The sequence below is a fragment of the Pteropus medius genome, unplaced genomic scaffold, assembly GCF_902729225.1.
Source record: "Pteropus medius unplaced genomic scaffold, Ma_sr-lr_union100, whole genome shotgun sequence".
Lineage (NCBI taxonomy): Eukaryota > Metazoa > Chordata > Mammalia > Chiroptera > Pteropodidae > Pteropus > Pteropus medius.
This window is the reverse complement of record NW_024343732.1, coordinates 4,277,936-4,302,370: the sequence shown is the minus strand read 5'-3', so window position 1 is coordinate 4,302,370 and position 24,435 is coordinate 4,277,936. Positions and strand designations below refer to the sequence as shown.

The 24,435-nt window shown below is 54.1% G+C and overlaps 2 protein-coding genes across 2 annotated transcripts in view; one reads left to right on the top strand and one right to left on the bottom strand.

Moving 5' to 3' along the window:
• Window positions 1-24,435, top strand: part of GFRA2 (GDNF family receptor alpha 2) — a 77,492-nt gene that overhangs the window by 18,240 nt on the left and 34,817 nt on the right. The window contains exon 4 of the mRNA XM_039868011.1: window positions 10,611-10,965. Within this exon, the coding sequence (XP_039723945.1) occupies window positions 10,611-10,965 (355 nt within the window). The remainder of the gene's footprint in view (window positions 1-10,610; window positions 10,966-24,435) is intronic.
• LOC120606655 (40S ribosomal protein S24-like) lies at window positions 19,533-23,085 on the bottom strand. The gene is made up of 2 exons (XM_039868143.1): window positions 22,701-23,085; window positions 19,533-19,660 (listed from the first exon to the last, which is right to left on the bottom strand). Exons 1-2 carry the CDS (start codon window positions 23,056-23,058, stop codon window positions 19,533-19,535), a joined length of 486 nt encoding a protein of 161 aa, XP_039724077.1. The 5' UTR covers window positions 23,059-23,085.

The following is a 24,435-nucleotide window of genomic DNA, read 5'->3' as shown; positions in this document are numbered from 1 at the left end:
GTGTTTATGGGTGTTTGGCAGTGGCCCCCTCTGCGTCCACGTGGATAGGGAAGGAAGGGCAGCTGGTTTAGAAGGCCGAGTGGAAAAGCTGTGAGGGGAGATTTGGCCCTTCCCTCGGGAACAACTGCTGCCCTCGGCCCCCTGTCTTATCTCTGAGTGAAGCCCCGGGAACAGAGGTCGGGGTGAATACAGAGGGGCATTAGAAGGTGCGGGGGGCCATCTTTACCCGATCAATAAAAATGATGAGTGGACTGAACTTCTCTGTGTGTATTTAGGGCCTTCCTACAGTCCGAGGTCATGACATTGAACTCTGGACCTTAGGTACCTTCTCTGCAGAATCAGAGTGTGTAAATTCATCCCCAAATAGTCACCGAGCATGAAAGCACTGATGTGGGTGCTGAGGATACGTCCATGAAGAAGAGAGAGTCGTCCGTTGCTCTCGTGAAGCTTATGTTCAATTAGCCCAAGACAGAGAAAAACAGAAAAACAAAAGACAAGCCAACAAACAAAGTAACCACAAAAATATGTAAAATAAAGAAGAATGCTAACTAAATAGAGAATTAAAATAGGATGATGGGACAGAGGTGGCCGGTGCTACTTTTAGACTGAGAATGCCAAAGCATGACTCCTGGGAGGAGGCCAGCCGTGGGACGGTCTGGGGGATGGCAGAGGGAACAGCTGGGGAAAGGGCCCCAGGTGGGGACGTGTGTGGTGGAGGGTGGGACTTAACGCAGCCCATGTGGCAGGGGCCCAGGGAATGAGGCGGAGGCGGCGGCGGTGGCCGGGGAGGTGGGCACACAGGCAGGGCAGGAGGCGGATGACGGAGACACGGCCGGCAAGCGATGGAGCTTGGATTTCACTCAAGGGTGATGAGAGGCCTTTGGAGGATTTAGACACTTGAGAAGCACAGTACGATTTATGCTTTTGAAAAGATGACTCTTGCGCTGTGGGAGAGTGGATCATGTGGTGGGGCGGGGCATGGACAAGCGTGGAAGCGGAGAGCACTCAGAAGCTGTCTCCAGGACAGCAGCGGAGATGGAGAGGGTGCTTGGATCTTGGGTCTGCTGTGGGTGGAGTTGAGAGGATGTGGGCTGGGGTTGAGGATGACGCTGATAATTTACGCTGCCGTGTAGCCGGACGGGGAGGATGGGGGAACGAACAGGTTGGGCAGGGGGAGCGGAAATCCAGAGTCCTCTTTTGGCCACGGTAGGCTTGAGAGGCTGGTTAGACTTCCACCTAGAAATGCCAGGTCGGCTGTAAGCCTGGCGTTCTGAGGAGAGGTCAGGGTCGAGAGTCGTTAGCATGAAGCTAGATGGCGTCGAGGTCACCTAGAGAGTGCGTAGAGAGAGAGGGAGGCCGGAGCTCTCCACGGAAAGGAGGTCAGGTCTAGGACCAGTGAAGAGGAAACCGAGTCGGGGTGCCGGCGCGGGGCCAAGAGAAGCGTGGGTCTCAAGACAGAGGAGGTGGTCAGCTGTGCCAGTGCAGCCCCAGAGGTCAAGTGGGAGAAGTTTAGAGAAGTGACCTTTGGGTTCGGCAGCACGGACGCAAACGACCTTGACCCGAGTATCCTGAGTGGGGCGGAAGCTTGATCCAGGCGGGGTGGAGGCGTGAAGCTGAGGCGAGAAGGTGAAAACAGCAGCTCTTTGGACTTTCTCTGTGAGAGAGAGTGACACAGGAGGACGTGTGGTCACAGGAAGGCCGCGCGTTGTTCCTGCGTCCTGAGATGGCTGATGATGGCGGCCTGTCAGATGCCGTCGGGGAGGACCCATTGGAAGAAGCCCAAATGATCTGTTTTTCAAGCGTAAATCATCAGCCGAAGGGGCAGGGAGAAGAGGGGTAATTTCAGGAGCGATGTCCTTGAGAAGGAAGGACGGGACCCAGAGCCCAGGGGGCAGGGACCCTTCCTCCCTCCGAACAGAGAGGGCAGAGCTGGGGCGCAGCACCGGTGACGGAGGTTGGTGTTGCTGTGCAGGGAGCGTCTGTCCAAACCTTCTATGTCCTAGTGGAGTCTGAGGCCAGAGCAGCGGGCCGGGGACAGTGTGGCAGGACTGAAGCCACAGAAGGTGTGAAATGGCCACAGTGGCATTCGAAGCATGGGGTCAGGACTTTAAAGTGAGGCCAGTCTGCTTGGTTGTGTGTATTTCTCCGGCGACATTCTGTGCAGAGGCACCCTGGAGTGGGAGGGGCGTGGGGGTAACCGGCCACATATTCCGATATATATGTCCGATGATGAGAGCAAATGAGGAGGATATCCGGGTTCCACAAAGAGTGTGAACCGGCAGAGTCGGGGGACGTCAGGGGGAGAGCAGGTGGTGGGGTCACTGGTCATTGTGGGGTGGGGTGGCGAGGAGGGAACCGGGAGGTGAGGAGATGGTGTCCATGGCGGGGCCCTTGAGGGCAGCGCTCCAGAAGCGCTGGGGCTGCTGGGGAAGTCAGGGGGAGGGTGTGACACGCCGCGGGGAGAGGGGGAAGGGCAGAGATGTCTGCAGCGGCAAGGCTGAGTGTGGACAGGGAGGAAGCCACTGTGTGGGGAGGAAGGGAGGAAAGGAGGACAGTGAGCCGGGTGCGAGGTCCCCCTGAGGGAGGGCGGGGGGTGGCGGTTGGTAGTGCCAGATCCAAGGAGCAACAGGGTGGCGGACTGGTGGCCGGAATCCCACCAGAGGAGAAATGACGCAGAGATGGCAGTGAGGAGAAGGCAGGACCCCCAGCACGCCAGGCCCAGAGGTCAAGGTTGCGGTCCTGCCGTATCCCTGGGCCTTGAGTGAGGACAGAAGACTGGCGGGTGAGGCACGCCGGGGCTGGCTGGTCATCTCTAGGGGAAGCCGAGGCACCACTGCATGCCACCCCTAACCTCTGGCCGGGGCCCAAGGCGAGAAAGGTCCCCAGGGCCCTCCCTGCTCGCTCAGGCTTCCTGGATGAGTAGAGAGCTCTGAAGGCCGCGTCTTGCTCGCCAGTGAGGAAATCAGGATCTCGTGTATCTTTTGGGATGTGGTTTGTGAGGCTGGACCAAGGGCACAAGGGACAGGCCTCTGCTGGCAGGACCGCATGAAAAGCAAGCGATGGCGGGGAGGACCTTTTCAGCCGGGAACACATTCTTAAACAAGCAGTACTGCGTGAGGCATTTTCGTCTACATTTTCCTATCTAATATGTTTTTTTTTGTTCTCCATCTAATCTTTAGCATGGTCCTGTGTGTAGGCAGGGTGGGTATTGTATCCTTATTTTGCAGGTTAGGAAATTGAGGTTCAAAGGGTTGTAAAACCTGTGCTCGCTTACTCGCCAGCCAGGTCCTCCGCCTCTCAGGCCACGGCTGGGCCAGAGTCCCCGCTCTTATAATCGCCAGCCCAGCCCCGAGCAGGGTGGCGGGGACACTTGCCAAGCCCAGTAAGCGAACCTCGGGCCAAGGGGAGGGTTTCCACGTGTTACCTGACATTACCCTGTCACCTGCAGTGGAACGTAGGCTCCAGGAGGGCGGGACCTTGTCAGTTCTATCTGGCTCTTCAGCAGGGCTCTGGGATGCTCAGAACGACACTGCTGCTCACGTAAACCCGTCCTGAGGGAGAACGCAGCAGGGTGGGTGCGTGAAGGTGGGCGGCGTGGCATGGAGCCGATAGCCGGGCAGCTCCAGCCCGCCAGGCAGGCGTGCCCCCCGCCCTCCCTCCCCAGCTGTCCTGCCGTCTGTTTAGTCCACACCTCACGGCCGAGTGCTCCTCTGTTCATCCACACATCCCTCATTATTCGGACTCAGGGGACCATCCCCCTTTTTGGACTCTATGACACTAGTGTGTCCTGATGGCCCCCAGCTCCTGGTCCACTCCTTCCCCGTCCCCGCTCGGTGGTGGTGGTGCCTGGAGCTCTGTCCTGACGCCTTCCCTGTTCCTTGTTTTCACCCGCACCCTTGGCCACCTCGTTTAGTTATGTGGCTTTCGAGAACCTCTGATCAGTTAGGCTCAGTTTTCGTCTTTGGCTCAGACTCCCGTCCCGAACGCCAGACTCACTGTCCTTCCGCCTTTTCATCGTCTCCACGTGGACGTCTCATGGGCGTCTCGAACATAAGTCGAAACAGAACCATCCACTTAGTTCAGCCCCTCCTTCCTCCCTCCAAGCCTTCCTCATTTTACAAAAACGACGCCACCATCCACCTGGTGCTCAGGCCGAAAACCTGGGGTTTTCCCTTGATTTCTCTCTTTCTTCCCATCCAGCACCCAACCCATCCCGGTGGCTTTCTCTCTAAATTATATGCAGAATGGGCTCATTTTTTTTTTTTTTTTCATCGCTGCGGTTACCACTGTCCCCAAACTTCTCCTTGCTACAGCCTATAACGGGTCTCGTCTTCAGCTCCAGCCCTCATGTGTCTTCTGTCTTCCGTATGTCGGCCAACGTCACTGAGGTCAGGAGACTCCCCTCCTTAAAACCCTCCAGGCGCTTCGCATCTTAGAATCAAATCTGAAGCTCCTACCCCTCCCTGCAAGGTCCCCTGGGATCTCCCCTGATTGTCCCTCTGGCTTCCTCTGTCTCTTTTTTTTGCTTCCTTCTGGAAGCTGCAGCCACCTTGCCCTTCCTTCTGCGCGTGAACATGCCAGGCTTGTGCCTGTCTCAGGACCTTTGCACCTGCTCTTCCTGTTGCCTGGGCTTTTCCTGCCTTGGATAGTTTGCGTGTTTCACTCCTGCCAGTATTTCTGTCTCAGTTTGGTTGTCACCTCCTTGGACAGGCCCTCTTCATCCCCCAGTCATTCTCTTCTAAATTCCCTTATTTTATTTTCTTCATAGCACTTTAAATGACCTTATTTCTTTGTTATGTGCTTATTACCCGTCTTCCTCTCATGAGACTAAAAGCCTCTGCAGAGCAGGCACTCTGTCCGTCCAGCTCACAGCTGGATTTCCAGGGTATCTAATCAGTACCTGGAAGTATTTGCTGACTGACAACTGTTTGACTGACCGCTAACCGACAGGGATCTGGGTGCCGTGCATGAAGGTGACGGGTGTGTTCGTGAGCCTTGTGTGTATGTGTGTGTTGCCGAATGCATACCTGCTGTGTTTGCACAGGCCGGGCTGGCTCCTTTCAGCCTGCTGGTAGGAATGGGCCTTTTCACTCCCTGTACTGCCGTGCAGTGTGTGTGTGTGTGTGTGTGTGTGTGTGTGTGTGTGTGTGTGTGTAGGGGAGGTGGGTTGGCAAGAGAGTCACTAAACGTAGGAGATTATATAGTTTCAGATGAGGAAATGAGACCCAGAGAGGGTCAGGCTTTGTCTGGGGTTTCACACGGCTGGGAGAGGCAGAGACAGAATTAGGGCCCGGGTCTCCGACTCTTGTTTTAGTGGTACTGGAAACACGGCCAGAATGACATAGGTGGTACCCGAGTGACTGAAGCTCTTATGTAAGTGTCAAACAATTATTTCGAGGATATCACTTTGAGGATTGAGGGACAGATGGTCATTGGCTCAGGGCAGCAGCCCAGGAGGGAAGAAGGGAGGTGGATGAGGCTTGGATGGAGTGGCTGTCCCCTCTACAGTTGTAGTCTGTCTCCCCACCAGCCCCCCAACTCCCACCCTCACCAAGGGAGGGGAAGGGAGGGGCTGAAGAAGCCAGAATGTGTCCCCGGGGGCTGGAGCTGGGAGGTTTTGGAACATGCCAGGCGTGGTTAAACCCCGCCTCGCTCTCCCTGGGGCAGCTGTTACCATTTACTCCTTGGCCCAGTCTGCCCATCTGGCTCAGGAATGAGTCTGGAGGGTGGGTTGGCCCAGGCCCAGGCTGAATTTCTAGCTCCTGAGTCCCTGGCAGTTTCCTGTGTGGTCTCGGCAATCTGTGCAGGGATGGGCGGGGTGTGGGAGGGGGCGAGCAGGGGCCTTCGTCCTGCTCTTTGGACATTTTAGTTCAGAGACTGCCACACACGCTGGGTGAGTCTGGTGTTTGGAATTCAGCACCTCCTCCTTGCTCCCCAAAGGGGACTCCTGAAGAGGAAAATAAACCTCTGGACCTGAGGGAAAAGCGTCTTAGTGTGGACGGAGAAGCAGTGATGGGCTGGGAAGGGGCTGTCGGGTGGCCTGCCCTCCCCCGGCACAAGCTTCCTCCCTCACGGGGAAGCCAGGGCCGAGGCCAGCTCCGCAGTGGAGTGGGGGCCCCGTCATCAGGCCCACTTGCCCCCTGTACCTGCTCTGGGAGGATCAGAAGGGACATACATCTTCCTGGTAACTAAGCAATTACTGTTACTATCGCCACATTTTTTTTTTTTTGTTTCTTCTATTTTTTTTTTCCTAGGAAATTTACCAAGTTTTGGCCCAGGGGTTTACATCTGCCACCCCCTAGCAAAAGCTTTCACTATTCAGGCTCCAAATGGGAGCCACCGAGGCTATAATTACACTGGCATTAGCTCAGGAACACGCTGAGAGGAGCCGGAACAGAGCACCTGGGGCACCTAAAAGCAGCCTCAGTCCTAAATTGGCGCTGTTCCGTCTGTGGCTGTCGCCCGGCCCCTCTCTGGGGTCCCTCTCTGTCCTCACTCTCCTCCACCTCGGCCCAGGCTGATATGCTCTTCCCTTCCACCAGCCGGTGTCCTGACAGGTGCACTGAACGGGAAGGAACCACCTGGCTGGCTGGGAAGAACCCTCCCTTAAAGGCTGTGCTTCCAGAATAGCCTTTGTGTGGACAGGCGGCCTTGGGTCCTTGCCTGGCTCGGGCAGGATGGTTTGGCAGCGGCTCAGGGAACAGCTACAGGGGCCGTGCTCCACGCGGTGGCTGGCAAGCCCTTGCTTGGCTGTCCAGCATCGTGTCTGCTTGGTCCCTCTTCAGTATCCATCTCTAAGCACGCTGAGTACTGTTGGCCCTTCCCGGCCTTTTCGTCTCCTTAGAATCCCCTTTCCATTCTCTGTTCTCCCTCTTACCCATCCTAGATGTTTCAGCAGAGGTGTCACTGCTTCCGTGACCCCTGGTCTGGGCAGGATGCTTTCTTCTCTCCTCCCAAGCACTCTGACTTCCCCGATGCATAGCCTGCTCCATCGTCCCCAGCTGTATTTCTGGGGAAGTGCCTGCACATAGTAGGCCTTCGATAAAGATTTATTGATTGAAAATAAACCTTAGGAAAATAAAACCTTAATTCGCTCTGCCTTAATTCTCCTTTTATTTTTGTGAGAAGAGTGGGAGTTAGCTCGTTCCTTCTGCCTTCGTAGGGCTGTCGGAGAGGCAGGGTGTTGGGGCGATGGCTGGGTCTTCGTTAATTGACCCCCCACTTTCAATCCTGAGCACTTCTGGGCTGGGCTCCACGTTGATACTTGATCAGACTTGGTCTTGTATTGACCACCATTGCCAGCTCTGCGTCAGCTGGGCTTCCGTGATGTTAACCAACACTTTTGAGCAGTTATTATGAATGAAATTCTCTTCTAAGTACATTTATCACTTCACTTACCAACTGTGTAGTCAGTACCCACCATGCACCCAGACCCTGGGAAAAATGGATACAACACAGCTAGCACAACTGAAAGAGCCTCTGCCTGCCTAGAGCTTGTATTTGATACAAACAAATGAGTAAGTAAGTATATATTGTGGCAGGTGGTGGTGAGCTGTGTGTAGGGCGGGGAAAGAGATCAGCGCGTGGGGGTGGCGGGTAAAGGGAGTGACTTGTTATTGCATATAGGGAGGTCAGGAAGGACTCACAGAGAAGGCAACATTTGAGCAGAGACCTGAAAGAAGTGAGGGAGGTAGCTGTGTGGCCGTGGGGGTCGGGGAGAGCTTTCCTGGCAGTGGAAGCAGCAAGTGCAAAGGCCCTGAGGTCAAGGCATGTTCCAGGAAGAGTGAGGAGGCCAGTGTGGCTAGAACGGAGTAAGTGAGCATGGGAAGGAGGAGGAGGTGAGGTCATATAGAGCAGTGATGGCTAATAGGAATATAATATGAGTCACATATTATATTTCTAAATTTTCCAGTAGTTACATTAAAAAAGTAAAAAGAAGCAAGTGAAATTAATTTTAATAATACATTTGTTTAACACAATATCTCCAAAGTATTATCACTTCAACATGTAATCAAAGTAAAACATTATTACTGAAATGTTTTACTTTTTTTTTCTTATTAAGTATTCAAAATCTGGTGTATATTTTCAAAATCTGGTGTGGACAGCTCATTCCACGCTAGCCATATTTCAGGCTCCATGGCCATGCATGGCTAGTGGCTGCCATATCGGACGGCATGTAGGTCATGTCTGAATGAGATGGGACGTCACTGGCAGCTTTGGGGCCCAGGAGCCTTATATCTCTGCCTTAGGTGCCAGCTGTGATGAGAACATTGTTTTGGGGCGTGCCCAAGGACAGAGCGGGGCGCACGGGCAGGAGGTCCTTACCAGCATGGAGTGATGGCATCTTGGATCGAGGTAGCAGTGGTGGTGGTCAGAAGAGATTGGATCTCAATGCATTTTGAAGATGGAACTGCCTGGTTTTTCTGACATGGTGTATGACTGAAGAGACGGGTCAAGGAAGCACCAGGATTTTTGGCCTGAGCTCTGGAAGGGTGCAGCTGTTTTCAGAGGGATGAGGAAGATGGGGTTGGAGGTGGCCTCGGGGGAACATGTGGGATTTGGTCAGGGGCTTGTTAAGTTTGAGATGCGGATTTCGGCGTTTCAGGTGGAGCTAGTGAGCAGGCAGGGGGACATGTGAATCTGGGGTCCAGGGGAAGGTCTGGTTGGGGATATAAATCTGGGTGTCGACAGCATATTGATGGTGTTTCGGGCCATGGGGTGAACTAGGGCCCTGGGGGGCAGGTGCATAGAGAGAAGGGGAGCTGAGCGCTGGTGGAGAAGATGGTACCAATGAAGCAGGCTGAGGAGAGCATGGCGGACACCTAGTTGCTCGCCTTTTGGCTTGTGACAAGTCTTCAGTAAGACTTCAGAGGAACGGCCATCATCATAATAGTGCACACTCTGTGCCAGGCGCTGTCCGGGGCACAGACGAGGGGGGTGGGAGGGGCAGCAGCAGGACCTGTAGAGACAGGAAGGCCATGAGGAGAGGGGCTGAGGAAGAGGAGGCTGGGGGTCCCTGACCACTGATGTGGGTGGGTGGCAAATGCCAGGCTGCAGTGGGTCCAGGAGGGAGAAGGAAATCACCGGTATAGATTGTTCATTTGAGGGTTTTTGCTTTAAAGGGGAGCAGAAAAATAGGGTGGTAGCTTAGTGTGGGCCAGTGGCTCAGTTCTAGAACTTCCCGTCTTCACCACACCCGGCTCATCTGCCTCTTGGTATCCTGGCTGGATTCGTGAGCTCTTGAGAACGGGGCCTCCTCCATACTTCCACATCCAACACGGCCCCTGGCGGGAACAGGGCTGTGCAGGGGTGTGGGACTTAGATCTTTAACGACCAAGGGCTCAGAACACCAGGACCTGTACCGGCCACCAGAGGGGGGCCTGGCACCAGCACGCCCCACCCCGAGCCCTTTCCACCACCTCGTGGGGCCTTGGAATGGGTGTGCTCAGTACACATTGAGGAGCATTTGTTGGGTGGGTGAAGAATGAATGAGTAGGTATGGTTCATCCTGAAACCTATGGTGCTGGCGAGGTCTGGGTGCCTGGCCTGGTTTGCGGCCAGTGTGCTGAGTGACCCTAGGCAGGCACCCTGTCCCCCCAGCACCTCGGTTTCCTTATCTATAGAATGAGGAGGTAGGGTTAGATGATCACCTATCCGCTGTCACCAGGATGTCTCCGGGGGCATGTGCAGACTGGATTCCTGCCTTTCCTCTCGGTCTGTCCTCGGGATGGACAACAGGTGCCCTGGAGGTGGGAGCTGGCTGGCAGGGGAGGGGAGGATGGTCCCTGTGCTGTGTGTTCCTCTCGGAACAGCTGAGACTTGCGGGGTGCGGCAGCCACCACGGCGGAACCTGATGATTCCCGGGAATCCGGCTTTGTGCCCAGACGTTCCGCTCTGTGGGCAGCGACATAGGATTCAAAGCCGCCACACGGACACCGAAGTCCCAGCCTCCAGCACAGCCGCACCGTAGCTGATGATGTGCTCAGCTTGTCATCGAGTCCGGGGCACTTGAGCCTGCATCACAGGGCCAGGCTCCCCACCAGGAGTGTCCTCTTTTGCGGGTTGTGACACTGACTCACGTGGTAACACCCTCCCCACCCTGCTCCCCGTGGGGCATTTTTAACTGTGAGGGGACAGTTCCAGTGGTCACAGTGGTGGTAGGTGAGGACGCTGGTACCGGTCTGTTTGTGCCGTGGCTGCTGAAGCTCCCATATGACAGTCGTCCTTCCTTAAATGCCAGCAGTGTCTCAGAAGCCCTGCTCCAGTGTGCTGCCGCTGGTGCTCAGGGGCCCGGAGCTCGTCTGGGCTCAGGTGCCACCCAGCTGTGCGATCTCAAGCCAGCACCTTATTTCCCCATCTCCCGCGTTTGTGAACAGAGCCACGGACACCTAGTTGCTCGCCGTTCGGCTTGTGACAAGTCTTCGGTAAGACTTCGGAGGAACGGCCATCATCATAATAGTGCACACTCTGTGCCAGGCGCTGTCCGGGGCACAGACGAGGAAGCTGCGGCAGAGCGCGCTGAGTGCCGGGAAGGGGTCCCCAGCGGGTGGGCGCCCCGTGTTCTCCCCATGCCCATGTGGGCCTCTGACCCCTCTCTCCTCCCTCTCCAGGGACAGGGGCGGACCCGGCGGTCAGCGCCAAAAGCAACCACTGCCTGGACGCTGCCAAGGCCTGCAACCTGAATGACAACTGCAAGAAGCTGCGTTCCTCTTACATCTCCATCTGCAACCGCGAGATCTCGCCCACCGAGCGCTGTAACCGCCGCAAGTGCCACAAGGCCCTGCGCCAGTTCTTCGACCGGGTGCCCAGCGAGTTCACCTACCGCATGCTCTTCTGCTCCTGCCAGGACCAGGCGTGTGCCGAGCGCCGCCGGCAGACCATCCTGCCCAGCTGCTCCTACGAGGACAAGGAGAAGCCCAACTGCCTGGACCTACGCAGCGTGTGCCGCACTGACCACCTGTGCCGGTAAGAACGCCGGCTGCCCCGGCACTGCAGGCGTCACAGGCGGGAGCTCTCCCTTCCCAGCATCCCCTGGGTCTGCGGGATTATAATCCTGAGCCCAGCGAAGAGAGCGACTTGGATATGTGCAGAATGAACTGTCATTCATTCATTCATTCATTCATTCTTCATTCATTCTTCATTCAGCACAGGTTTGTTTGCCTTCTCTGTGCCCAGCCTCATGCTCAGCACCGTAGGGAAACCAAGATGAACAGCGCTAGGAGTTTATAACTAAATTCATAGACCCCTGGAGCTGGGAATAGGAAGGGGCCTCCTGTGAATTCAGTCTTACCTCTAAAGGAAGCCCCCCACTGTCCCCGTGAGGTCGTGTGGCTATCGAGAAGAGGCTCTCATAAGTCACAGAGGCAGCTCCTTCCACACCGAGAGCTGAGCCCATCAGGTGCTGGGGTGGAACACGGGTCTGGAGTCTGATCGTCTTAGGCTCGAATCCAGACTTTTCCACTTACTAGCTGTGTGACTTGGGGTAAATTTTTAAAATATCCTGAATCTCCATCCCACAAACATCACTTGAACGAATAAATGGATGTAAAACAGGAATAAAATACCCACATCCCAGGGTTATCGTGAGGTCTGATTATACAATGTGTGTCCAAAGCTTAGCCCAGAGCTTGGGATACAGCCAATGCTTAATAAGTGTAGCCTAATTACTAGGAAGGTTTTTGTTGTTGTTTTGCTGAGTTGAAATTCACCTCTTCATAAGTCCCATGTTTTTCCTGTTTGTTGCTAAGCGTTTATCTAGTCCCTCTTGCATCCGTGCTGGGTGTGAAGGCCTGGGCATGCTCTCTAAAGAGACAGACAAGGAGAGCAGTGATCCCACCGCAGTAGGACAAGGGCCGAGGGCTCCCTGAGGAGGGAGCACAGGGGAGGGGCATCTGCCTCAGCCTGGGGGTCCAGAGGGGCTTGAGCTGAACCTCAGAAAATGAGAGGGAGAACAGCAGGGAATAAGTCAGCTGGGAAAGCACCTGCAGAGGCAGGAGGACAGGAGAGAGCCTGGCCAGGTGGTGAGCGCATATGGAGTGCGGGCCGTGAGGTGGAAAGGCCAGAGGTGAGGTTGCTGGAGAAACAGAGCTCACAGGAGCGCAGAGTGCTTACTGTATCCCAGACATCAGTCCTTCATGTGCTTTATCTCATTTCATCCTGCAACAAGGCTACCAGGTAGGTACTGTTGTCACTTCTATCTGCCAAACGAGGAAACAGATATAGAAAGTGACCTGTCTTAAGGTCGTACGGCTCCTGCATTTCAGAGCTGGGATCCGGTCTATACTGCCTTTGTCCCAGGGCAGCATGCTGGCCTGGACTAAGATAGCGGCATGGGGATGGAGTGAAGTGTGTCATTTCAGAGATGATTGGTAAGTAGCCTTGACAGGACTAGGTGACTGGTTCAAAGTTCCCTGGAGGCGAAAGTCGCTTCTGTTTTGTTATTCCACACCTCGTCTTCCTTATAGTTACAGCCTGGCACATGGTGAGCACTCCACAAACATCACCTGAATGAATAAATGGATGGTGACGGCCATGTTTTCTGGTTGAATAAGTCAGTGGGGTGGTGTTGGACGTGCAGTGTTCGAGGTGCCTGGGGGGCCATGCCATCCTTGTGGCAGTGTCTAGGTGCAATTCAGACTTGTGGGCTTGGAGCTCCGTGAAGGGGCCGTAGGGGAAGAGTGGGTTGGGAGTTGCTGGGTGCTTCACTGGTGATGAAAGCCACGGCACTGAGTGAGATGGTGCAGGGGGGTCGGTAGAGCCCAAGAGGGAGTTTGGGAAGGAGATACCTGCATACTTGGGCCTCCTCAGTGTTTAGGCTGTGAGAGAAACCATCTGGGTGGATAGCGAGGCACAGCTCTGCCGGAAAAGGCAGGTCTTCAGGGAGGGCAAAGGAAGTGGAGCCTGCAGTAGGGAGGCTCGGGAGCAAGGGCAACCGGGAGAGAATGTGCCAGAGTCCAGAAGAGAAGGGGTTCCCGCGGGAGGGAGTGGCGTGGTGCCTCACGGAGCGTGTGTGGCATGTGTGTGTGTGTGCGTGTGGGAATGTGAGGGAGTGTGTGAAGGTGTGAAAGCGTGTAGGTGTGCATGTGTGTGCGTGCATGCAGAGGGTGAAAACCGGTTGCAATCGTGAGGCCTGGCAGGGAGGCAGAAGTGGAGGCTGAGTACAGACCACTTTGTTGAGAAGCTCAGGGCCAGTGGGGACAAGGGCAGCGGAGGGGAAGGGAGGCCTTCTTTATCCCAGGGGAGTGCTGGGCCCTGCGTACACACGGAAGGGGAAGCAGACCTTGTTTTGGAACAAGGGCTGCTGCAGTTGAGAGAAGGGGCTGACCCCTGGAGCTGGCCGCAGGGCTCAGGAAAGCTGGGAGGAAGGGCAGCTTTTCTCTCTTGCTTTCCTTAAAACCAAACCAAAACAAACCAAACCCAAACAAAACAAAACAAAGACCGGGATTGAGGCCATTTAAAATCACACATGCATAAGTTAGAGAGTGGTTAGAAGTAGACAGCCGGAGCCTAAAAAGGCAGGGGGAGCACACGCCGAAGTGCGCGCTCTGGAGCTCCGAGCTGCCTGGTGGCTGCGGACCTGCAGAGACTTGATGGGCAGCATGGTTCCCAGACTCGATGGGAGGGAGCACACTCATTCTTGCATCGAGATGCGTTCTGTCCATGTTCTCAATGCCGAAATGGCCCTGTCAGGCCGCCTCACACACCACGTATGTGGAATGACAGGATGGGTGAGGAACTGGGTGTCGACGGGAACTGGAGGGTCCGCCTGAGGCCAAGCCCAGTGATGACGAACAGGGGCCTTCAGCATCCTGTGCACACCTGTGGGCCAGGTGCACTCCCAAGGTCAGCAGGCTGCAGGAGCTTGGAGCCAAGTTCACCTGGATGTCTCTGAGGCGTCCTGAGCAGAGGAACAGCAGGAACACCAGCACCCCCTTTATTAGAGGTGTTTCAAGGAGGGGACAATATGTGTGCCTCCTAAGGGGTCTGCGACCGTGAGCGAGACAGGCTGCTTTTGGTGGCTTGTAGAACACCTGTGTCTGTTTAATGAGCCAGAGGGTTCCCTCCCCTCCGCCCTCCGCCCGCCTGCCCCGGGGTTCAGGGAGCCAGGAACGGTAGAATTGGGGGATGAACTTCACAACATAGAGGGAGAAAGGGGGTTAAACAAGACAATCCTGGGAGGATCAGGAACGAGGCCTTGGAGCTCAGAGTGAGCAGTGTCTGAGAGGCGCTTAGCCACGCAGACAAGTGACGTAAATTTAAGCAACAGCCACTGCAGGACCCACAAACAGTGCAGTCTCCAGATTTTTGAATTGGATCCTGTGTAGGAAGTTTTGGGTGTTCCTGGCTGTGGCCAGGTGAGTTCCTGGCCTAGCTCCTGGTCTAGGTGTACCTTCTGTGTTCACTCTGCCCTGGTCTCCAGAGTGGTTCTGGAGAGATTTCATCCCTCATGGCCTTGATTTCTTCATTGATCACACAAGGATGCACACCTGTCTCCAAGGACCTTTCCAGATCTATGGATCTGAGTCTGTCCAAGCAGCTTTCCAGCCTGCCTTCTCCCTCTGCGTCTCTGCTTGAGGTTATATGCTGGAGCCATTAGTTCTTGGTACAGGAGGAAATGAGCAGAGACCCCTCCTCATGGTAAATAGTGGGGAAGGGCGAGTTTGAAGGGGAGGAGCTCACCTCCTTCCATGTGCCTGTAGACCTGACTTACTGACTCGTGGACCCCGGGGGGCCCACGGAGGAGCCTGGGGGAGGCAGGAGCTGGAGAGGGGCATCTGGAGAACAGGAGGCTCTTCACCATGCCTGGGACGGAGTGGCCTTCCTTCCCTTCCTGGCACTGGCTTCCTCCAGGTTTCTCCCCTGCTCGCAGGGTGGGCACCACTGATGGAGACCTTCACTGTGAAAATGGGAGAGCCCAGGGCCATGGTGTTTGGAGCAAGCACTAGGGACCCCCAGCCTTCTTTCCCTGGATACCTAAATGGACCAAGCTGGCCATGGCGGGGGTCATGGGAGAGCCTCTCTGGGAATGGGGCCTTAGTCCACGAGCGTCTCCCAGAATGTGCCCCTGCCCCAGGGCCGTGGTGCCCAGTCCTGTGGCGCCCAGTCCTCAGTGAGCAGGGCCTGCCTGGCCCCTTCGCCCTTCTGCTTAGGGTTGGCATGGCTATGCCCAGGCTTCTCCCTGAGTGAACCTTGGCTTAGCATTCTTATAGGGCGGGGGCGGGGGGCGGCGGTCAGCTTGGCCAGAGCCCAGCTCAGCTGGCACTATATCAAAGCAAGTCCGTGGGCATCTAAGCAAGTTTGTGGGCACCCCAATGGTGGCCTCGTAACCTCCATAGGATATTTAATAGACCCCCTTGTGCGGTCTTATGAGATGTCACTGACTACCAAATGTTGAGGTTTGAAGAAGCCTTTGATTGCACAGTGATGTCTCCTTATTGGGGCACTGGGGTTACTACTGTAAGTTCTTCTGAACCTTCCTTCCCCTGCTCTTTGGACCAGGGTCAGTTTGGGGTGAAAGCGGATGCATCCTGCTCTGGCCAGCTGATCTCGGAGGTGCAGCCTGGGAGCCATGCTCTGCCTTTCTCCTTTGTCTGGTTTCCAGCCCATGAGTCTTCAGGCTTTGGACTTAGGACCAGGAGAGGCTTTTCCTGTAAAAGGTTCTGATATGGAGTCTGGAAAGCCCAGGGAATCTCTTGGAATGAATTCATGAATTGGACTGAATTCTCTCATGCGAGCCTCCCAGTAGGCTCTGACCTACTTTATTTTGGGTTTCTACTCTATCAGCTTATACTCATTGCAAGGATGAATGTAACGGTCCAGGGTGCGTGTGTGCACGCGTGTGCGCGAGTGTGTGTGTGTGTGTGTGTGTGTGTGTGTCTGTCTGTCTGTCTGTCCGTGGCAGGAGGGGAAGGAGGATTCTGTTGTCCCATAAACTATGTCCTCTCTATGCCTCGTTTGGAAGAGGCCCTTCTGAAATGTCCTGTTCCTCTTTATCTGCCAAGAAGATATAAATAACTCAGTGCTGGGCCCGTCCTGGCCCTGTGCCATATCCCGGGCTGCAGTTTAACCTCTGGGTGCTGAGGATGTATATAAATAGATTCAGCCTGGGGCTACCCCGGCTGCCTGAGCCCCTTTGTGCAGTGGACACTGTCTTTGTCTGAGAGGATTGCTGGGAAGGTAGAGGGCTTAGGGTCCCCTCCTTCGAGGCTGTCCGCAGGGAGTGGGGCAGAGTGCCTTCAGCAAGCCGCGCCCCCCCCACCCCCCCGCCTAGCTTGGGGCATGTTCACTGTCTATTGGCAGTGTGGATGGACAGGTCTGGGTTCGATCCTGGTTCCTTGGGGCTGTCCCTCAGCCTCCTTTGGACTCTATAGAATCTGTTGGCTTATGTTTTTAGCAGGTTATTCCTAAGTGGCAGCGAATGGTTATTTGTGTAGGGGCAGGTGGGCTGCGGGGCTTCTGAACCTTCACTTCTTTGAAAGGAGAAGGTCTTGAATATTTTGAAATCATATGCAAGGTTTTGTGTCTATGTTCTAAAGATAACTCATCGCTTTTATTAGATTCTCAAAGGGTTCCTTGACCTCCCAGAGTTTAAGAACCTCTGCCTTCTCTAGATGGCCAACATGGATGGGTAGCTTCCTGGCTCGGTAGCAGAGAGGGCTGTGGTTGATTAGTGATGCCTGTTATGGGCATGGGAGGGGCAGAATGGGCCCCCTGCTGGAATCCAGCTCGTTGTTCCTGGGGCCAGTGGGTCATCTGTTGTGGGAGGAATGGGGGTCTTGGGGCCATTCCCGTATTCATTTGACAACTAGTTATTGATCTTCTACTCTGGGACAGGCCTTGTGTTGAGGTTGGAGAGTTAATGAAGTAGGTAGAAGTCTTGGCCACAGGCTGTTCACAGTCTGTTGATAGGACAGTGTTTATCGCCTCTGTATTGGGACTAGAGCCACACAATAAACTAGATGATAGCATTTCCACTCAGGGCCTCTTAAAATCCCACTTCTACTCGGCTACCTACCAGGTCTTTCCTGGGACACTCTGGTGGCACGAGAGAGCAGCCCCTTCTGAGGGAGATGAGACACAGACAGACTAACCTTCCTCAGGGGACTGCTTGGCCTTGAGCAGAACTTGGAGCCCAACAGCTCTGTCCATCCTCAGAGCAAAGCTGTGCCCATGGGATAAAGAAGTCACCATCTTCCTGAAGAAAAACTAACCAGCAAGGTTGCTAGTGGACGGAAACTCTATGCAAGGAGGGTCCTTGGGATCCTCAGCTCTGCCAGAGACCCTGAGACCCATGCTTCCCCTTGCTGGGGCCCTGCTCACCCTCGAACTCTGGGCCAAGGGTGCCCAAAGGACTCCTCTTGGAATTTCCTGTGGCAAGTCGAGATAAGGCTGGAATGTTGACTATTACTTTACTAAAGGTCCTGGGAAAATAAACACGGAGAAGCTGCAACCTAGATATCTAGTTTACAAGATCTGGTTTCTGCATCTTCCTGCTCTGGCTACTACAGGAACATCAGGCTGACCAGGCAGAGAGTACCTTTAACCTTGACCATCCCTGCTGCTCTGTGGGCATCTGGGCTCCCCAGAGTTCACACCCCAGAGAGACAAGGTACACCCCTTGTGTAGCTAGGGCTCCCACTCATGGAGTTCCGCGTGAGGACCCCCACCACTGGGTGTGTGGTAGGAGGGATGGCCCACTGAGGAGAAGCTGCTATGCAGAGAGTCAGAGTAACAGACAGTGAGATTCGTTCAGATCTGAGCATCACTTACAGGTGTGTGTGCGTGCTCACGCAGGGGCAAGACATACCTTCAGCTACCCTGAGCTTGCACCGCTTACTGGCTCCTTGATTACTGTTGCTTCCACTCATCGCCGTGGACTCTCTCCTTGCTAGTGTCTAAGTCTGCTCGGCTGCTCTAACAAAATACCATAGACTGCAGGGCTTAAATTACAAACATTGCTCTCCCACAGTCCTCGATGCGGGATGCCTGAGATCACGGCGCCGGCATGGCTAGGTCCTAGGCGAGGGCCCTCTTTGGGGTTATGTCCTCATGTGTGTGCTCGAAGAGAGATCTGGTGTTTCTTCCTCTTGTGTAAGGGCACTAATCCCATCACGGGGGCCACGCCCTCATGACCTAATTACCTCTCAAAGACTCCACCTCCAGATACCATCACGTTGGGGATTAGGGTCTCAAGATGTCAGTTTTGGGGGACATAAACAGTCAGTCTATGAACCTAGACTTATGCTTTTTTCAAAGCCTGTTTGGCCCGTATCTCCCTGGTCCCTCTTTTAGCCACTCCTTCCACTGATGCTTTCTGGAACTTGTTCGAGTCCTTCACGTGGCACTGATTGTGTGGCTTTTCTTTAATACTTTATCTTCACAATTAGATCTGTGACTTTTTGATATTCTTATAATACTACCGTGTTGATTTATTTATTTCAAAATTATTGTGTGCCAGGCACTGTGCTAGACACTAAATTTTTACTGGCCCTATAATATGTTATGTTAATGTTATGTTAACATAAATATTAACATAATATTTTCAAAATGAAGAGAACGTAGAAATAGAGAGTAACGGGGGAAGGAGGAGAGACCTACTTAGAAAGGGGAGTCAGGAAGAGTTTATCTGAGTAGATAGCATTTAAACAGACCTGAAGAACGAGGAGCCAGAAGTGAGACAGGTGGGAGAAAGAACATTTCATGCAGAGGGAATAGCACATGCAGAAGTTTGGAGGAAGGAAGGAATCCAGCAATGCTGGGGAAGCAACAAGAGGCGTGGCTGGCGCAGGGGGCACTCGGGAGATGGGTGCAGGAGGAGGTCGGGGGCCAGGCAGGGCCCACGGCAAGGAGTTTGGATTTTTTTCTGAATACAGTTAGAAGGAAGCTTCTGAAGCCAACTAGTAACATGATTAAAATTGTAATATAGAAAGACTACTCTTGTCTGTTGTGTGGAGAATTAAGGAGGAGGCAAGGATGACCTCAAAGAGATGGGGAGGAGGTTATTTTAGTATCAGAGATGATGGCAGAGATCAGAGATGATGGTGGCTCAGGCCGGGGGGTGGCCATGTGGAGAGAGATAAGTAGGCAAATTTGAGGCATTTTGGAGATGGATATGATATAGCTTGATGTGGGAGCAAGGAAGATGGAGAAACTCAAGGATAACTCGCGGGCCACTGGCTTGAGCAACTTGGTGGGTGAGTACCATTTTCTGAGATGGTGCAGGCTTGATGAGGAAGATAAATAAGGAATTCCATTCCAGGCATGTTCATTTTGAGATGCCTTTGAGACATCCCCATCCGGAGCTTGACCAGAGTTATAAATTCTGGGGGTCATCGGCATGTTTACGGTGGTTAAGGCTCAGGGAATGGTGGGATCTCCTAGGGAAAGGCTAGCAGGAGGCAGGGCCTGGGGCTGTGCCCGGATCCAGAAGCGCCTGATAAGTGTTTGGTGGTGTGATTACGGTGCCCTGGGAACCAAAAGGAGATTTTTGAAAAAGGGGGAACGGACAGCCATGGCGGATGCTGTTGACAGATCTAGAAGGATGAGGGCACATGGGTGACCACCGGGGTCAGGAAGTGGAGGGCATTGGTGATGTCTTCCACGGCAGGTCTGATGAAGTGGTGGCTAAAAGAATGTTTGCCAGTGGGTTGGTCCGAGCTTCCTGGGGAAGACCCTTGTGGAAAAGGAATGTGTCCGTCATGGAGAAGATGCTCAGCTGTCCCTTCAGTGGCAAAATGGTTGAGGAGGACCCAATACCGGCTTGGCTTTGGGGAGCGTGGTATGGGGGTCACTGCCATCATGGGTAATCCCAAGTGCCCCACCATGGCACCCTGCCCACCCTCAGCCAGGGTCGGGCATGATTCTGAGGCTCCCAGCCGTGGGGGCAGCCCATAGTGTGGGCCACATGTGCCTGATGGCCTTCGGTGCTGACCCACACACTATGGTGTGGTTAGGACTCCAAACATTCCCCCTCCCATGTCCCTGGGCTCTGAGGAGCCATCATATAGTTGCCACTGACTCAGCTTCTCCAGCCACGGCCAAAAGAGCCCTTAAACTGTGGGAAAAGGTCTGTCTCTAAACCTCATGCTCTTCCGAGCCACCTGGATGGCCCGCCCTCCCAGAAAGGACAGCCTGGGAAGCCCAGAGAAGCCTTACTCCTTCAGCCTTCTTCTTCAAGGAAGCATCTAGAACAGCACTGAGGAGCATTTGAGAGGTGTCCCCGGGGTGACCAGCACGGGGCTTCCTCTCCAGGGTGTTTCGGGGGCGGGATGTGGCTTTCCGGAGGCCAGCCGCGGTGTGTCCTTTGTCTCCCTGGGCATCGTCCATAGAGGTCAGGCGGTCCTGCTTCTCTCTTCTTACACGGCATTAGCCCGGAGCCAGCCGTCCACCTCAGGGCCCTTTGGGGGACTGTCTCGGAAGACTCAGCAGGTCGCTGTGTAATCCCGGGTCTCTGGGGTGGGCAGTCTTAGGTCACCACTGGTGCCCTCCCACTTTGAGTAGAACCAGGACATGGAGTTGTGCACAGACAGACAGTGAGGTCGTTGCTTCTTGGTTAGAGCAGGAGGGAAATTTGGGGAGAGCTGCTCACGCCCGCCTGGCCTGAGATCATCGATTTAGTCCGGCAGGCATCCTCCTGAGCGTGTGATCTCTCCACCCCTTGACCCACTGGGGGTGCTCTCTGGGCACTATGACGTGCCCAAGGAAAGACCCCCTGGATGTAGTCTCAGAGGGCACTGAAGAGGCTGGAGTCACGGGGCTGGCTTCGGGTCCCTGCCTCCGCGGTTGCGGGAGCTGGGCTGTTCTTTAACAGAGCAGGGCCTCTTGACAAAACAGGGACAGTAACACCTACACTGAAGCCTGGCGCCCCCATCTACCAGACTGCCGTGGAGCTCCACTGCCAGCTGCTCAGCACCCAGGAGGCTGAGGTGAACCACAGGCCTGCCTTGAGCAGCCTGCAGGCTGGTACTGGCTGTGAGGTGGAGGCTGGCCCCCCAAGGCTGGTGGCGTGATCCAGTTGGTGTTCTAGAAAGACCCGTTGGGCCGCTGTGTGTACCATGGTCAGAGGAGAGCAGGTGAGGCTGGGGGCGAGGCTCCTGCTGGGGTCCTGCTGTGATCGGCAGCAGGAGCTGAGTGGGAAGGGTCCAATTGGAGACACACTGCAGAGACCTTCAGAGGTCAGTTGTCAGTTCTTGGGGACATAATGGATGTGAACCGTGAGGGAGGGGAGGAGTCCAGGGTGATGCTGAGGACCTTCTGGCTGGCCTGGTGGTCTGGCTGGCAAAGCCATTACGTGAGAGAAGAGAGGGGAGGAGGAGGAGGTCTGAGCATAGAGGGAAGATGTTTGGGCTTCAGACCTGTTTGAAAGCTTTTGGAACACGTGAGTGGAAATGTCAGCGAGGTATTTATATACGTGGGAGTTTGGGAGAGAGGCCGAGGCTCGAGATCGAGATTATGGGATTAAGTGAAATAATGCAGGAAAAGCAGTGAGCATAAGGCCTGGCACCCGGGCACACGATAAACATTATTTCCTTCAAAGCGCTTCTAAGCTCATTCGGGGAGACAAGGCTCACCCATGTGGAAACGTTAACTACTTAAGAGGAGGTCCTGGCGTTGTAAGATTAAAACTGTGTCGCTGCCAGGGCATCTCATGAAGGGGGAGCATGTATGGGAAGCTAAAGCGTGGAAGGAGACAGGCGGGTGGAAGGGGTGGGGTATCCTAGGGAAATTCCCAGAGATGGGGACAAGAGGGGAAGCTTGGAGCAGACTTGCAAGGAGATGTCAGAGAGAGGGAGGGTGGGGGGGAGGGAAGGAAGGAGACTGATGGATGGATTGATTGATTGATTAGAGCTCTGAGATGACCCAGGGAGATCGGAGTAGATAGGGTCTCCCGGGTCCCCTCCCAGCCTCCTACCTGTCGGTCCCCAACTCCAGCAGGTTCAGGGTTCTCCAAACTTTTGCTTAATAAGAGGAAGGATCCTAGGCTGGGAGTTACACTAAATCCTAATACAGCTCTCTGATCTTGTAGGAAACTGGAATGAGTTGCCTTGTTAGGTAGTGAGTTCCCTGTCCTCAGAGGTACCAAACAGAGTCTGGAGGCCTCTCACTAGGCCTCAGATGAGGGTCAGGTTAGTGACCTTTTTAGATCCCTTTCGAGCAGGTGTAATGTGGATCTCCTGTCCCAGGATCAAGTGTAGGGGATGGATTAGAGATCTAGGAAACATCCTTTCCCCCCCCCCCTCGGCATCAGCCTCCCCCCACTCTACTCCCCCTTTTCTCTCTCGTTCTTTTCTTCCTAATTTTCAAAATGAAACTTACTGATTATAAAAGCTGTGCGCGGTCACTATGAAACGTAACTCAGGCAAGGCAGGACAGTAGAAAGTAGAAATCACGCACAACCCTCATACCCCGAAATAGGCCCCCGTTAACTAACATTTGGGAGGATGTGTACCTCCAGACTCTTCAAATACGCGTATACAGATTTTAACAAAAATGATGTCATGCCGTACATGCCGTTCCGTAAGCTATTTTTTTCTCTAAATGTACTGTTAACATTTTAGACTTTGTGAACTTCTCTGTACATACAGGTTGACTGGTTTTTTGTTTTTTGTTTTTTAAGTTCTTAGTTTATCAATCTTCTCGTGAAAAATCTGGTCACCAGATAGTCACTGACGAATCCTTCCTCCTCCGTTGTCCAGTCCCACCTCGCTTCTTGCCGGCACCGACGTTGGCCTTCGCAGCCCCTCCAACTTTCTTCACTGTGTTCTTGCATTTCTTTCGCTGTTTTCTCGAGGTCTGTTTCTTCTCATACAGGCCGTGTCCTACACGTCTGTGTCTGGATTCATTGTTCTTTGCGTGATCCAAGGAATCATAAATTATGCCAAAGCCAGTTGTCTCGCCACCAGCGAAATGGGTTCGGAATCCAGATACAGAGATGATATCTGGTGTGGTCTTGTACATTTCGGCTAGTTTTTCCTGAATTTCTGTCTCAGGTACTGTTGCCGTTCCAGGATGAAGGACATCGATGACCATTTGTTTCCGTTGAAGTAGCCTATTCGTCATGAACCTCCCGGTCCAGATAGTTACTGTGTCATTCGTGGTGGTGGCAGACCCTCAAGCAGCCAGAGAGGAAAACAGCAGTTTACTGGTTTTTAACGGTGGTCTAGTTTTCCCCGTGGGTTTGTGTCCCTGTGGGTGACATGCACAGCTTGTCTTCATGCACCTGTCCATTTATTCCTGTGTGAGAAACTTGTGCCTGGACCGAAGCCTAACTGATGGTGGGGACGGCACATTCTGGGCCCTCAAAGGAGGGGAATACTCAGGCCGTAAGAGAGCTCTTGGCCTCTGCACTTCCTTGAGGTGAAGGGCCACACGGGATGGGCGGGCTGGAATGGAGCAGCATCTTCATGGTGAGTGGGAGTATTTCTGGGTCGTTTCCGCTGGGCTGGGTCACTAAGACAGTGTGATCTGTTTCCTCTAACGTCTTATGGCAGTGCACAGGATGGCAATGGAGCCAGTGAATTCTAGAATGGAATACGGAGGTCTCTTTAGCAGCCATCCAAAGGCAAGGAAAGACGATGCCCAAAGTGGAAAATTTTAGGAATTGGTATGTGTGTTGGCATCATTAAACATCAAGCTGGCTGGTAATGTTGAGAGGCCGTGGGCACATTAGAGAGAGTTGGGGTTTTCCTAAGTGCTTTGTTTCTCTGAGGGAGTTTTAAGTACACCAAGTAAGGACCATTGCCTGCTATTTGCTGGTCTTCCTCTAGTTTCAGCAGAGAGGGTTGGAAATCCCTGTGAAATCAATGAGTAGCTACCAAGTGGGAACCAGTGAGCTAGGGAGACCCGGGGGCTGTGGCAGCAGAGGCAATTAGCGGCCCCTGGACGGGGAGGACAGGTGGGCGCTTGTCTCCACGGGTGGGTTGAGTAGGAAGAGAGCTGGGCTGGGGGACCTGGTAGAGGGGCCCTCAGAGAGGCAGCCAACCAGAGCACCTGCATCGGGCCCGAAGGTGGGGAAGGGAGAGCTGTGGAGGTCCCTGCCCACCTGCCTGAACACCCCACCTCTCCTGCACTGCCTGAAGGGGAGTCCCTGGTGTGAGGGGGCCGGTTTCTGTGACTAGTGTGCCTCAGTCTCGTGATGAGAGAAAGATACGCTGTCTGGAAAGGTGGCCGCTGTGAGCATCAGGACATCACTATGCCTGAAAATGTGTCTGGGTGAATCCCCAAGAATACATGATTTTACCTTAAAACAGAGCTGTAGGGGTTCTTGGAGCTCATTCCAACAGCATTTCATTTTATAGATGAAGAAGCAGAGGCCCAGAGAGGTGAAGTGATTTGCCCAACGTCACAGCTAGAGAATGGCCGGACCCTGACGAAAGGTCAGGCCTTGGTGCCCTGGGCAGCATCCTCTTCTTCAAGGCATCTTGGTGTGGCAGAGGG